The following is a 16,638-nucleotide window of genomic DNA, read 5'->3' as shown; positions in this document are numbered from 1 at the left end:
CTTAAGATTCTGTCTTGGACCCAGTGCTCTTCAACATCTTCATAAATGACCTAGATGAAGGGGTTGAGAGGACATTCATCAAATTTGCAGAAGACACCAAGCTAGGGGGAATTGCTAACCCTTTGGAAAACAGACTCAAGATTCAGAAGGATCTTGACAGATTTGAGCATTGGGCCCTATCCAACAAGAAGTAGTACATCGATGAGAAAAAAAAAACCTTTTCTCACCACTGAACTGTACCTTTTGAAGACAGGCTTAAGATTCAGAAGGATTTTGACGGACTTGAGCATTGGACTGTATGCAGCAAGATGCAGTTCAGTGGTGAGAAAAGTAAGTTTGTGCTTACACAAACCAAACGCACAGAAAAACCAAACGCACAGAATAGGTAGGACCTGGCCCAACAGTAATAACAGTAAGAGGGATCTAGGTGGCCTAGTGCACCACCACTTAAGAATGAACCAGCAGTGTGCTGCAATTGCCAGAAAAGTCAATGCCGTCCTAGGCTGCATCAACAGAGAGATAGCATCAGGAACATGAGAAGTGATAGAACCACTTTATGCTGCATTAGTAAGGCCACACTTGGAATACTGCATCCAGTTCTGGTCACCATGATACAGATATGTTGAGGCCCCAGAAGGAGAGCAAAGAAGAGCAACAAAGATGATACATGAGGGATATGGAGGCTAAATTGAAGTCAATTAGATATGTTTAGCCTAACAAAGAAAAGGCTTGGTGACATGATAGCTTGTCTTCCAGTAAGTATTGGAAGGCTGTCACAGAGAAGCGGGGGTTGATTTATTCTCCAAAGCATCTGAGGGCAGGACAAGCAGCAGTGGGTGGAAGTTAGAGATACAACTTGGAACTAAAGAGAAAGTGAGAATTGTTAGTTAATGGAACAGCGTGACTTCTGGAGTTTTGGATGCTTCATCACTGGTGGTTTCAAGAAAAGATTGGATAACCATTAGTGTTGTGAATCAATAAAAGTTACTAGCATAAATGCAAATCAGGGTTTGGAAACCTGCACACCTGATTGGCCCTTATACAACAACTAGGGATTGGTCCATAAGTAGTCCCTGATTGGCCACTATTTTGACACTTCTCATTGGTTATAAGTTTGAACTTGTTGCACATGTCATTGGTTAATAAGGTAGCAGATAACCCTATAAAAGGGTTGCTGTTGCCCATAGCCTTGCTCTGTTCTGTTCTATTTACGATTATTAAAGAGTTGAAGTCACTGGTCAGATGTCTGGTCTCCATTATTCCCCAAACTTAACAATTAGTCTGGGATGGAATAAAGATTCCTGCCTAGGGCAGGGGGCTGGGCTAGAAGATTTCTGAGGTTCCCGCCAGTCCTATGATTCTACAAAAAACTAATCCAACCGAATCCAATATACTCTAAGGCTTCCGTCCAATATAAAGCTCATCATGTTAAAACCATAATATAGTTTATTTGCTTGTTCATATCTTGTGACCAAACAGAAGAATTGTGTTTTACATGACCCAGTCATTGTTTAGTTGATGATGAACTATACAGATTTTGGAAGCAAAATGCTGGAGTGAGAAAGTAAAATATTTCCACAGCAGACTATATGGTTTGAAGCGAGGCTTCCATCATTCATACTGCTCTGTATAGATGATGTAATTAAATAGCCTGGGGCTTGTAAAATTATATAAAGTAAGTCACAGTCAACATTCATTCATGTTATCATAATAAATACATAACCAAAGATATATTCAGATTGATAGAGAAACAACCATACTTTAAAAAGAAAAAAAGAAAATGGGAAATTGCATGAAAGCAAATTTTTTTTCTCTTTATCCTCCTCAGAGAAAGCCTTTGCAGGAAGATACAGGAAAAAAAATTGCACAGAAATGATCATGGAATGATGACTCCTGTGTCTGGGAGAATGTAAACATGTCTCACTACAGAGCTGTGAAATCTGAAATATGAGAAGCAGATTCAGCAAATGTAGGCTTCCTATGGATGTTTTGTTTCTCAAATGCAGCAGATGTGAGGATCACTTCTTGATGCTAAACATATGCTGTAATTTTGTATTGTACAAATTGCTGACCTGGGTTTTGTGTACAGTTAAGTTGGCATGCTTTTAGAGTTTGTCTCAGGATATAGATCTTCCTAAGATACACGTGGCAGTAGTTCAATACAGTACTATATTTTAATAATAGTTTCTTTGAACTTCATGTGACTTGTGCATATGCTAGCTCTTTCCAAACTAGGGAAAGATGATGGGCATACTGTAGTTCATTAGTAAAACTTAATTCTGGCTTCAGATTGGCATTCTTTTTTTCCCCAGGCCTCTTAGAATTAGCTGAATTGTATAATATTGAACTACTGACAGGAGGGGCCAAGTGTTATCTGGTGGGGGCTCACGAAGAGGGTCTTTCTGTCATAATGCCTGCGGCTTTGGAACATCATTCACCCCAGAAATGAGAATGCCCCCCCGACCCCATTGGCCTTTTGTAAGGCCTTTAAAGGCATGGTTTCATCACTGGGCCTGGGGATCTGAATGAGTGGCAAAGCCTGTGCAATGGCTGTGTTGGTTTATCATTAGTATTTTTGTTTTTTCATATTGTCTGCTGATTACATGTCTGTTCTTGTTTTTATTATTTAACTTTTTTTTTTCATGCTCATAGCTACCCAAAAATAATAAATTTGAGATAGGTGGCTATAGAAATTAAGAAAATAATAAATAAAAAAATAAACAGACAAATAAATTTGCATTCATGTATCTAGCAATTTCTTCAAATATTTGCAAAGTTTTTCTGATGCTGTTTTTCTGGATCTTGCAAAAGCCACAAGCTGAGAAACACGAACCTGCTTTATCTCTAAGCATTAGCGCAGTTAATTAATCCCCCTTCAAAGCCCCCCTCCTCAAGTGATTAATCCCCTATCAAGCTCTGTCTCCAGCCATTCAAGAGGCCTAGGTCTGCCAAGGTACTTACGGCCCCCTAGCCAGCAAGCAGACGGCAAGGCAGCTTGTTATCGGGATAGGATTGGAAGTGGTTCCAAGACAAATGGCCGCCTATCTCCCAAGTGGCCTTGCAAAACCCAACAAAGTGCTGTGCTGTGCTGGCCACCTACTTTCCTCGCCCTCCTCTCTCTCCTAACGTTTCACAGATGTGGCCTGAGCCTTCCTCCTTCATAGTTTAACACTAAGCAGCACCTCCACAGTCCTGTGAAAGATAGAAGCCAAAGCACTTTATTTTTGAGCCTGCCAAAAGCCACATGGGGATAAGACCCTTTCAAGCTGTTTTATGAAACTAAAAGGCCTGTTAATGGATCAGGGCGAAATAATGGTGTTGGGGAAATAATAGGACCGGGAAGGAAATGAATGGAGTGGAACAGGGTCAGAGGAAAAGTGACTCTGGTGCATTTGTCAGTGGAGAAGGGCAGCATTCAGAAGTTGTACTTTCAAAACTTGGAAAGGGTACAACGCTCAACAAAACAGTAAAATCCATAAAGCAATGCCAGGACCCACGGATGTGAGTTGCTGAAGTAGCAAACTCATTTGAGATTTGACGGTTTAGAAAATAAATTATTCCCCAGACTGGAGAGATATAATAATCGGGCTGCTAGCCAAGACAGCAGGTAAATGGACTTTGTATTTCCTTTTTCCTCGGCCTTCAAACTTGTTTAAACGTTGGGTCGCTATGCCAACCAACTCCAGTAGGGGGCACTGTGGTGCCAGGCTCAATAGCGGTGCAAGGAAGAAACCCTAATGAAGTAATATGAGAAAGTTTTGGACTCTTTTAGTGAGGTGAAGACAGAGGAACCAGACTGTGTGTGGTATATATTGACCTCTTGAACTAAGGATATGGAGAGGAGACTGTCAGCTCCGCTGGAGCTCACACAATTTTCAGAAAGCCATGTCGGCCTTTTCAGTAGATTTCTTTAGTACCAACATTTTATGTGTTCAGATCAGGATCTCCCATGATTTTTCTTATCAAAGGCCGCACACTCAGCCTCTTCATGCCAAGAATCTGTAGCTGTACTGATATTTTGCTACATCATAGGGTGTTCCCTGGAAGCATGTTTTTTTTTTTCTGGAATCAATCCTTATGGGACATAGTAATATGAACAGAACCAGTCAGAATTACTGCTTTTCGTTTTTCTAACCACCCATATTTTTCCTGCACTACCGAATATTTGAGGACACGGACACAGTATTATTTTAGCATTTCAAGAATATAGCTGCTGATTATTTTTCATATTTTAACTAACTGGATTTAACCGACACTCTGACAGATATATACCGTGATTCCTGATTCACCGTTTAGCATTCTTATACAATTGAAGTGTCTTTTCAAACATTAGGTAAATCTAACATTTGCCATTGTTTTTGATTCAAATTGATGTTGTAAGCAGATGTGCTGAAAAATAACTCCATCATCATTCAACATTGGTTTGCTAACTGGAGATGATGGACAAAATAGTTCAGTAACATTTGGAGGACACAGGTTGATCACTTCTGTATAAAGGAATGTAGTGTGATGTTAGCTTGATTCTTTAAAAATATATCAGTTATGTTTGTTAGCTGATTTCTGTGTGATCTTTTTATTTTATTTTTGAAAGTAGTTTATTATTATTATACCACCTAATAGAGATAATAACTAACACTGAAAAACAGATGGAGAAAACTATATGGGATGAAATGCAAAGGAAAGACTTAATATGACTCAGTGGTTATTTTAAATGGAGGGCATTCCAAGACCAATTTCATCCATACGTTTTGTAGAGCATGACAATAAAAAATAGGATTCACTCATTGTTCGACATCAAAATTTTAAAAACCACATCATGACTTAATGGGCATAGTTATTGAATGGTCTTGCTTTTAGTCTTGGCAGTATATTCACAAAATTTCAAGAATAGCCATAACAGGACTGCTATGAAAATAAGTGTTCTAGGAGTAAGTCATATCTGAAACTCATTTTTACAATTTATTATATATTCTGTTATGATGTAATAGATGTGAAAGAACCAATACCTTATCGGCCCAGATTTAGAGATTCTTTAAAAGAGGAATGGCTTCCACAATATTTGTTGTAATAGAAGAGAGATTAAGATCAAGTTTATATACATGATTGTTGTGACTCGGAGGTTTGAGCCTGCTCTGTTAGAAGACACAGACTTGAGCAATGAGGAAGAGGAGGATTTGGCCTTGAGGTTTGAGCCTGCTTTGCTGGAGGACACAGACTTGAGCCATGAGGAAGAGGAGGATTTGGCTCTGAGGTTTGAGCCTGCTTTGCTGGAGGATTTGGAATTGCCTTCCTCCCCAGGACCTTCCTCCCTGGTTGTGCCTCAGGTGTCAGCAGATAATCAGGAGAGCATAGCGGAGCCTCTGGCTGAGGATCAAACTTAGGAATGTTGGTTTGATGTGAGGCAAAGACGCAGGCATAGGCGTGAGATGCAACGTAGAAGGAAAGGACAAAACAGGGACTGAGATGAGAGACTGACATGCCCCTCAGGGAATAAAAGTGGGCGTGTTAGCTCTGGATTCTCGTTCTGGACAACTTGTTAATTTGGGATAGAAGTTTCGACAAATTCTGTGTGTGGGGTTCGTCTTTGATTTATGTTCTTGCTTTATTATCGGACTTGGCAGGCAGCTTGTGGGAGACTGCCAAGGACTTCTCCAGCCAAAGGAATTTAACCCTGTCATTACTGGTCTTGTCTGCTTGTTTATATTCCTTTGGAAACTTGGACTCTCACCTCGTGGGCACAGGTGAGACATAACACATGATGTAGAGAGCTATAATGAAATTCCAATTAAATATCCAAACAACAGGCTGCCATAAAATGGACATTGTCTGAACTGATAATTTGCAGATCTTTTTCTTAGAAGGAGTATATCATGTAATCCTAGTATTGCTGGGAATCTATACCTAATTTAAATAGATTGTTTCTCTTTTTTAGATGACATAGGGAGCTATAATTTATTTGAAATAGGAAGGAAAAAATTCCATTCATTTTCTTATGGTTGAAAGTAATATAGCAAAGCTTATTTATTGCTGTATATTCATGTTTTGGGGAAAAGCAGATAAGGAATGAAAAGAATAACAGTTTCAGAAGCTTTACATCAGGGGTCAGCAACCTATGGCCCAAAGGCAGGATCGGTATTGCTATCCTAAATCATCTGGCTCATAGTTCAAAAAAGAAATAGCATATCTACCTGACCCATGGTAGTCCTAAAAAAGAGTTCAACTTTGTAATTCTGTCTCAGGCCTGATATAGACCTGCATTATTTTAATAAATTGTAATGATTTGGATCATGTTAAGAGTATGCATACACTGTAGATACATGTATGTATTTAATAACATACCTTTGGTTATTCAGATCTCTTTCTCCTCTCCTGTGGTTCTCTTCCTTCCTAATCTTGTGGTTGGAAACAGATGCATTTCTGTTCCCAATGTTGTAGATCATATCACACCTCCCTTTTTCCCCCTAAGAAGAATGTTGATGGTTTCTCCCCCAAAGTCCTGCCAAGTGCCAGTGTGAGAGAGAGAGAAGGGGGAGAGGCATTATCTACTCACAGACATGGCCTCCAGCCCCAATGCAGAAGAAGGTTGCAACCCCTGCTTTGTATAGATCACATTAGCAAGATCTCTATGTACAGGTATAATAGTACAGATTTATTGGAGTGTAAGGCTATCAGAAATGGAAAAGGGTGGGATAGCAGCCAGAAAGAAGGATAAAGCCTTGGTGGCGCAGTGGTTAGAGTGAATACTGCAAGCTACTCCTACTGCAATTTGGCAGATCGAATCCCACCAGGCTCAACGTTGACTCAGCCTTTTATTTTTATTTTATTTTATTTATTTATTTATTTATTTGATTTGCCAATTGTTTACAAGATAATAAGTATAAGTGTATACATAGTTGTGAATACATGAAATGGGTACATATAAGAAAAATAAAAAGAAGAATAAGAGAAACAATAGGACAGGGACGGTAGGCACGTTGGTGCGCTTATGCACGCCCCTACAGACCTCTTAGGAAAGGGGTGAGGTCAATAGTAGACAGTCTAAGGTTAAAGTTTTTGGGGTTTGGGGAAGAAACTACAGAGTCGGGTAGAGTATTCCAGACATTGACCACTCTATTGCTGAAGTCGTATTTCCTGCAATCAAGTTTGGTGCGGTTAACTTTGAGTTTGTATCTATTGTGTGCTCTTGTGTTGTTATGGTTGAAGCTGAAGTATTCATTGACAGGTAGGACATTGCAATGTATGATTTTATATACCATGCTTAAATCAGACCGAAGACGGCGTAATTCAAGGTTTTCTAGTTCTAGAATTTCAAGTCTGGTGGCATAAGGTATTCTACAACGAGTAGAGGAGTGGAGAACTCTTCTTGTGAAATATTTCTGGACTTTCTCAATTGTGCTAATATTAGATACGTAATGTGGGTTCCAGATTGATGAACTGTATTCGAGTATTGGTCTAGCAATGTTTTGTATGCTCTGGTTAGTAGTGTGATATTACCAGAGAAAAAGCTACATAGGATTAGGTTAACAACTCTTAATGCCTTTTTGGCTATGTAGTTGCAGTGGGCTCTAGCACTTAGATCATTAGAGGTGAGTATTCCAAGGTCCTTGACAGAGCTTGGGTCATCAACAAGATCTTGACTATTCAGCTTGTATTTTATTTTCTGATTTTTTTGCCAATATGTAAGACAGAGCATTTATTTGTTGAGATTTGAAGTTGCCATTTGTTTGACCATTCTGATACATAGTCAAGATCTTTTTGTAGGGTAGCAGTATTGTCTGTGGTATTGAACAGCTTTACATCATCAGCGAAAAAGAACGCAATTGCTCTTAATATGATCACAGAGGTCATTTATGTAGAGTATGAAGAGAGTTGGTCCTAGAACACTGCCTTGGGGGACACCACTATTGACAGGTACAGAATTTGATAGACGCTCCCAATTTTGACCATTTGTTGTCTGTTTGCCAGGAATGCTTCTATCCAGTTATTCAGTTGTCCAGAGATACCATAGGATTTTATTTTTAGGAGTAGTTTTTCGTGTACCACTGAATCAAAGGCTTTACAGAAGTCTATGTAGATTGCGTCTATTGTTTTGCCCTGGTCGAGTTGTGTCGTCCATATGTTTTTGCAGTGTAAGAGTTGCAGATTACAGGATAGTTTTTTTCTGAAACCAAATTGTTTATTGGAGAGTAGGTTGTTTGTCTCTAAGTGGAGGATGATGGATTGGTTAATAATTGATTCCAAGCCTTCCATCCTTCTGAGGTGGGTAAAATGAGGACCCAAATTGTTGACTCTGGCAATATGCTGACTCTGTAAACCTCTTTGAGAAGGCTGTAAAGCACTATAAAGTGGTATATAAGAATAAGTGCTATTGCTATTGGTATAAAACTCTAATATTATGCAAGTACCACTCTGGTTTTGACATGGATTGGCACCTGAGTATCCTCAGATAATTCGCTCCCAGTAAATCCTACTTTTCCAGTGCCTGAGTTTCACACAGATATGTGCAGAGTTACTTTCATATCTGGGATCTGGAGGAAGGTGAGAAACTTTTGTCATCAGTGGGTCTTATCCTGTATATCACCAGACGTCAGAATGGCTCCATCATGACTGATCTTTAGGAATGCTTTAAAAACAAATCTCCTTCAGAAGGGCATTACCTTAAAACCTACTATCAATATACTTATTATTTTCTGTTATAGTAATTTATGATATGGTTTCTGTATTTATTATTAATATATTTATTTTGGTTTATTGTATATGTGGATCAATTTAGAAATTGATGACATATTATGCAATATGCCATAATGTGAGGTTTAGATTCAAACCAATGACAGAGAAGCATAGATGTCTTTAATTAGTTACAAGATTTAGCATTTGAAAAGCAGAGAAGTGGAAAATTAACCAAGTTAGTGTAGATTAGAATATTACTTTTTTATTGGATAGTAAGCAGATTATTTGATGGGGTAAAATATTTGACAGACTGATACATTCTTGGAGTATCTTACTTTATTTTGGGATAGGCTATTCAGAACACTTTTAATCATAATGGAACTCCTAATTATTGTTTTTTTTAAGTCAAAACCAGTAATCAGACCAAGACATGAGGTGGCTATAACATTTGTAAAAGATAAATATTTTAACTTGATTTAAGAAATGCCAAAAATACAGACAGCTCTCTATTATTGTTACTGAAATAGCTATTACTGTGAAAGCAAAGAATATCTAAAAATCAAAAAAAAAATCAGTAGAATCATACTGCTGAAACAAAGCAAGTCATTGTTTCTTTGATCATCTGATGAATCTTCTAACAAAGGGTACAAATTTGAAAAAAATTACTTCTGTTTGGAAACCAACAATAATATTTAAAAGAGGCCAAATTTCATTTGATATAATGAATGAGGCCAAAGACTATTTCCATTTTATTCTGCTTGATCAATAGGATTTGAAGAACTGTGAAGATGATATATTAATCCAGGGGCTTTTCAGGTAGATGCTACGTGCTGCTTAGCATGTTCCAAAGATGTTTCTATAGCAACTGCCTTTGCTGTCTCTATTAAAATCCTGCAGAAGCATATAACCAAGAAGAAAGGTTCCATGTAATTTAAGGGTCCTCAGAACTTATGATTGAAATCTTAGTGATTACTTGGAAAACTTCGTCCTGAATACCTTTTAAAAATGATATACTTAGACATGAATAGAAGAATTAATAGACTAGAATCTGTATTATTTTATTAGCACAGACTGCTCCAAGACTGAAAATCCTACGTCTTTTAATGTTGCTAGGTTCCCCCCGCCGAATTAGATAAACAGTCACAAAATTGTAACTTAGGGTTCATAGTTTGTAAGTCATGAACCTTAAAAGGCTTGCAAAGTATGCACAACTAGACTGTATTCATTATCTAAAAATTTACATGATAGAATGAGATAAGGCTCAGAGCTAAGCTCCAAATTGAATATGCTTTAGCAAGAAATATTGGGAAATAAACTGCCTTTGTGATACAGTAGTTACTATAAATGGGGAAATATGGTTTTAGTCAGCTGTCCATCTTCACAATGAAAGCATGCAGGGCTTTTGTGGCTCCTTTCTCTTTTTGATATTAACACTAGAAGCTGGAGAGGGATGTTCTGCTTAGCTAGTTAGCCTAACCCTAACCCTTCAGTACTTATCCATCAAACCCTTTTCCATAAGTATTAGATCTCAGGACTGCATTTTCAGTACTGCTACAGTTCATGTTGTGAGTACAAGGATAGGTACTGACTATGATTTATCACTTCTCAAGGACAAGCACAATTTGTCCCTTGGGAATAATTTAGAGAAAAATTTACAATAGATCTTCATAGATTAAAAAAGTTATTAGATGAATGCTTTCCTATCATGGCAGTTAGGAGGCTAAAATATTTGTCCAAGAACCTCTCTTGGAAACATTTTTATAGATTGGTACTAGTTTATTCAGTGGTACATAGTGATATGCACACTGAATATAAAATAGATTTAGGAAGGCTGCTTTTTGCAAAGAGTTATCATAGACAATGAGATTTTTGCTGTTATATGAAGTGACTTTTAAGAATGTGATTATTAAATTAAGCTTTTCATTTCACTACTGATAATCAAATGTAAAAATAAATTCAGATATGTTTTGAAAGGCATAAATAATTTTAATTATATGCTATTTTTTTTTATCAGACTTATATACCCATCTCACAAATGTGACTCTGGGTGGCATACAATAAGACAGCCAATTAAAACAAAGCACAAATATAAATAAGTGGGTGGAATGAGCAGCATCCCACATCCAATGTTAACAATCTTATGGGCTCCCCTTTTCCTGGGATCACCAAATGTACCGGAAGAACCATGTTTTCAAGGATTTTCTAAACGCCAATAGGTCAGGGCTAATCTCTTCTGTGGGAGAATTATGTTAATAATGCATCATATTAAACACCATTAAATGGATAATATGGGTTGCCCTTCCAGTTAAATCTGTGCAAAGTGCATAAGCTTTGGGAAAATTATACTACAGTTATATAATATTGATACTATATTTGATACTATAATGATATCTATAGAACCAAGTTGGTGCAGTGGTTAGAATGCAGAACTGCCAGCAGTTTGATTCTGACAGCCTCAAGGTTGACTCATCCTTCCATCCTTCTGAGGTTGGTAAAATGAAGATCCAAATTGTTGGGGGCAATATGCTGACTCTGTAAATTGCTTAGAGAGGGCTGTAAAGCACTATGAAAAGGTATATAAGTCTAAGTGTTATTGCTATGCTAAATATATAGGGAAAGATACAAGCAGTATAAAATCTAAATGGAACTTCACATATGAATGCTACAGAAATAAATTAATGTAGTTCTGTTGAAATTCTACCATCTGGGAAGTGATGACCAATAAAATAGTGGTCCCCAACCACTGGGCCCCGGACCGGTATCGGTCCGTGGATCATTTTTTACCAGGCCGCCGGTTTGCTTGGGCGCCGCCATCTTGTTTCGATGGCGCTTGAGAAAGTGCTTCCGGGTGAGCTTGTCGGTCGTCGGTTTTTGGAAAGCGGCGTTTGGGTGCTGAAGGAATCCTTGCGCCTTAGTTTTGTTGAAGGGGGGGCGGCTTCCAACGAAGAGCCGTCCCAATGGCGGTGGAGTCTCGCGTTACTCAGGAGGAGATTAAGAAAGAGCCCGAAAAGCACAAAAAGGTACAAAGGAGGAGTTGAAGGTGGCGGGGAGAAGCGGGGATGGCTGGCTGGCCGGTCGCTCGGCTTGCCTTGCCTTGGTCGTGCGTGCTGATGCCGGTACCGGTCCATGGATCATTTTGTGATGCCGGTACCGGGCCGTGGTACAAAAAAGGTTGGGGGCCACTGCAATAAAAGACACAAGTGTCGGGACTTCCGGTTTGTCGGCTTCGACAGTGGCAGGGATTCGCGATACTGCGCGATCCGCGGGCGCTAGTTGCCTTGGTGCCTCCCGATCCGGACGGGTCTGGAGGCTAAGGCTGCCCGTAGAGGCAGCTGAAGATAGGAGGGATCCGGACAGGGGTTGGGGTTTTGCAGACCCCTTCCCCACCCAGCTTAACCCTCTTTTCTCAAGGCGGTGGAGCGGCGGTCAGCAATGGCCGCCACAAAGAAGCTGGCAGCTGGATAAGATTGTGCTGGAGGAAGAAGGAGAAAGTTCTGAAGCGAAAGTTTTTGGCTGAACTGGGACTATAAGATACAATTAATATCCTGAAAATCCTGATTTTTTGAAAGATACTTTGTTTCCAGAAGAGATTTACAAGCGGCGAGTGAAAGTGCTTAAAGAGAAAGTTTACTCTCCTTCCACATGGATTTAACAAATGGATATTGAAAATCCTGCTATTTTATAGAAGGTAAAAATTTAAAGCTTTCTGTTATAAGTGGGAAGGGAGAGGACAAAAGGAAAATTTATATTAAGATTTTGTTGAAGGAGATGCCTGGAAGATTTTGAGATTGGAAGTTAATTGCAATAAGACTTTAAAATACAGATTGGGTTTTTTTTCCCTTTTCAATTGATATTACCCCAGGAAGAAAAAGTGTGAAGAACTTTGTGCTCTGTTTGGACTGTTTGATGACTTTAAGACTTTGGGAATTGTTTTAAGCCTTGAATTATCTTGGTTGTTTTAAGAAGAAAAAGAAGGGAAAAAAGAAGGGGGGGAAAAAGATTTATAATGACTTTATCTGTTGATGAACTGAGAGAGGAATATGGCAAAATAAAGAAAGAAGGAAAAGACACTGTGAGAGAAATTTTTCGCTTTTTAGAAATGGCGCTTGCTACTTATTAGAAAACACAACAATTGATGGAGGAAGCAGAAGAAGAAGAAGAAGAAGAAGAAGAAGAAGAAGAAGAAGAAGAAGAAGAAGAAGAAGAAGAAGAAGAAGAAGAAGAAGAAGAAGAAGAAGAAGAAGAAGAAGAAGAAGCCATCTTTAATGAATCTACAAAGCTGATTAAGAAAGGAAGGAGAAAGAGAGGAAGGAAAAAGGACACAAGACTTAAAAAACATCCAAGAAAGTGAAAAATAAGATGCAAAATCAATACAATGTTAGAAAGCAAAAGAAAAGAGAAATACAACAGAGAGGGGAAGTTAAGGGGGTAAAAAGACCAGATGGGATAAGATAGGGAGGAAGAAGGGGGAAAAAGCCATAAAGGTATGAAACAAGATGTGCAAAAGAAATTTTTTTTAGGGATAAAGGGTAATATAACTTTGTTTTAGGATTCTGCAAGGTACACAAGATAGTATTGTAGTATCTGTATTAAAAATAGAAAATTAGAATCTTATAAGACTTGAGTAAAGATTAAAACATTAAAGGTTTAATAACTTAATAAAATATTAAAAGGGATGTTTAAAATATTTAGTTTAAGTATAGAGTTCAATTGATTTTTGTGTGGATGTTAGTATGAATATATTATTGTAGTATTTGTTTTTGAGATAGATAATTGGAATGTTATGAGATTTAATGTTTAATTATATATTTAATTACTTTGTGGATTTATTATTTTCTTTCTCTAAGTAGTATGTACTAAGCAGAATCAGATAGGGAACTAGGTGTTACCTTAAATGTTAATTTAAGGGGTGCGATGGAAAGGCATCATACTTTCGATAAGTGATTTCAGGAGAAATCTTTTTTTTTCTTCTTACTATAGGGAATGAGATAAATAGATAATTGGAAAGGAATGGACAAAAGATACAAATATAATGATTTAAACTGAGATGTAATATATAAAATAGAATTAAGAAGAGTGGAAAGCGGGAGAAGTTATAAGGAAGATATAGAATGGTAAACAAGATAGGTAATGGCATATAAGATGAACATGAATTTAATTGAAGTCCATACAAAGAGAGGTAATCCGGGACCAAGCTACTTTTTTGAAGAAGTAGTTTTATTTTTTTGTGTTTTGTGTGTGTATGTCTACTTGAGATTTAATAAAACCTTGGAGGAAAGCAAGAGGAGAATAATTGCAAACAAGACAGAGGGAAATATGAATAGGATGACTAAGTGTAAAGAGAGGTAATGAGAAATTTGCTAAAAAGATATTTAAGTGGAAATGGGATATATTAGAATCGTATTGTATAAAACAATGTTTTATCTGCCTTGTAAAAATTTATAATGGAAAGAGGTTTAATGTCTACAAGGTTTAATGATATTTTGTTTGTCTTTAAAAAATTAATAAAATTTGTTTCAAAAAAAAAAAAGACACAAGTGTCTATGAACTTAGCCAATTTTATATGCATCATAAATGTGCGTTAGTATAATTCTGCTACTCTCTTAATTGTAATAACTTCTGAGTCAGGTGTTCTTTTTTTATTATCCTGATACTACCTTTTGGGACTGTCAAATTTTACTAAATGATGACTTACTTGCTTTCCTGCCAGGCACCACACCAGAACATAAACTTTGAAATACATCCAAAGCAGCAATGTTATGGAAGAGTGGATTTGAAGTGGATCAGCTCTCGGTTGTTTCAAGAGGTTCCCAGTTTAACATTAGTTTTTAAAATAATCCCCATAACTAAATTACAGTAGATGTTTCAGGCCGAAGACCAGGCAGATATTAGGGTGAGATAGATACAAATTTGGTGACAGACTAGACAAAAAGCAGAAGCTGAGAGGGAGGTAGATGGTTTCTGACAGATGTTCCATCAAAAAAGGCAGTGGTTGGTTGAGCAAAATAACATTCCAAGCAATGTCTCGTTTACAAAATTGTAGGCACCTCCCTAGCATTCCCACCCATATTTGGCAGGGTCGACTGTGGCCTGCTCCAGAGAGGGAATCGGAAGTTCACAATCTTCATCCAAAGGATAATTTTCCCAGGCTCTTTCCTCCCACACCTCTTTCCCCTTTTGGAGCTCAGTCAGGCCATTTAAAAAAAAAAAAAATTGAGGCAACACTAAGTTTGGGTATCTCTGCCAAGTGCAGCTTGAAAAGCAAATTTTCTTTTATTATTTTAACAATATTTAAGAAGTAACTCTGCAAAGCCTTTTTCATGAATATACCGGTATTATACACTTGATCTTCAACATAGCTGACATAATGCAGCTGGGGTGTCCTGTCGGCTACTTGAAGATTTGTCTTACTTACTACTGCTTCCCTCTATCCACCGAAGATAAATACTTCAGTACTGACAATAGAGCTAGGAAGTGCCCGTTTTACTTATAAACATATCAGACTTGTCCAATTAATTAAGCTAGTAATTAAAAGAGGTTAGCAGAGATTAACATTTGCCACAGTACAAGGAAAGCAAATTTGTTGTTAGTGGTTAAGGCATCAGGCTAGAAACTGGGACACTGTGAATTCTAGTCTCACCTTAGGCACAAAGCTAGCTGGGTGATCTTGAGCCAGTCAGTTTCTCTTATCCCTCTCAGTTCTAGTGGGACAGACAGATATTCTCAGGAAAAGCCAGCCCTGCAAATAACCAGGTCCTTTAAAGGTGATAACTAGCACCCTGAATTACATCCAGAAGAGAACCGGTAGCCAGTTCAGCTTTTGCAATAGAGGTGTAACATGGATGAACCAATGGGCACCTAATACTATGTGTGCTGCAGCTGCATTCTGGACCAGTTACAATTTCTGAGAGGTCTTCAAGGCCAGCCCATGTAAAACACATTGCAATAATCCAATTGGGAGGTGACTAAGGCATGAATGACCATGAGTGGGGCCTCCCAGTACAGCTGGAATAGAAGACCTGCAGATTAGTGCATCAGTGCAACCCCATCCAGAATCAAAGATGACAAGTCACCAGACCCTGGGGCCAAAAACCCAGAGCCCTTCCCTTCTTGTCAGGATTGAGCCAAAGACAGTTAATCAGCGGCTTCATGTAGATGTTGAGAGGGGAGAGACCCAAGCCCTGAGACACCCCGCACTGCAGGGGCCTATGGCTTGACTGCCCCTTCCCCACTAGCACCGCCTGGAATCAGTCACAGTGAAAGGAGGAGGATCACCTCAACCTCCCATTTCCAAACCTGCAGAACTGATGCAGCTTGTTGTTGTTGGTATTAAAAACGGCTGAAAGATCACACAAAGTAATCATGCTCATGATTCAACACATTTTAAAGGATTTTCTCTCCCTCTGAGAATTTCTGAGTATTGAAAAAACTATAAAATGAATACTATAAATCTTTATTCTGCATGTGATAAATTTGACATTTGGATGGATTACATATCATATACTGAAACAAAACAGTTGGATTAAAGAGCAGCAACAATAACAGCCCTTTACACAAGAGTATTCTATGTGGCAAAAACCAGGTTTTAGCAAGATTTACAGCCTTCATAGATCTCAGAGTATTTGTTTTGTTTTCAGTCATGATTTGTCAATGTTCTGAAAAAGTTTTTCCTCCTGTAATGCTTCTTGTCATTTGCTTCCTGATCATGGTTAGATGCTGGCAACAATTAAAAGCACCATGGCAGCTATCTTTAAAAATACCTATGAAAACTACCTTTCTCTGTAGACAATTTGAATTTAAATTGAATGACCGATCTTTTAAAGGAAACTTTAAAGAAACCGTATCTCCTTACTTGATAAAATACTTAATAGTTAAAATTTCATTACATTCCGCCTTGAACTTGATTATGTAAATTATTTGTGTTGATTGTTAACAAAAAAGGTAGTGCTCAGTCTTGGATTAGGTGAG

General features: G+C 38.0%; 1 protein-coding gene across 2 annotated transcripts in view; it reads left to right on the top strand.

Moving 5' to 3' along the window:
- RSPH9 (radial spoke head component 9) overlaps positions 1-16,638 on the top strand; it is a 31,913-nt gene that overhangs the window by 13,571 nt on the left and 1,704 nt on the right. Inside the window, exon 5 of one of the 2 annotated variants that reach the window (XM_087966280.1) lies at positions 1,829-1,962. The exons of the other annotated variant lie outside the window; for it this stretch is intronic. Coding sequence (XP_087822406.1) covers positions 1,829-1,887 — 59 coding nt within the window. The 3' untranslated portion in view covers positions 1,888-1,962. Of the gene's footprint in view, positions 1-1,828; positions 1,963-16,638 lie in introns of those variants that run through there. 2 annotated transcript variants of the gene reach the window in all.

The sequence above is a fragment of the Notechis scutatus genome, chromosome 1 (genome assembly GCF_049901735.1).
Source record: "Notechis scutatus isolate UNSWTSFEM ecotype Mainland chromosome 1, rNotScu1.2, whole genome shotgun sequence".
NCBI classification, from domain to species: domain Eukaryota; kingdom Metazoa; phylum Chordata; class Lepidosauria; order Squamata; family Elapidae; genus Notechis; species Notechis scutatus.
This window is presented reverse-complemented; position numbering and strand designations above follow the sequence as displayed.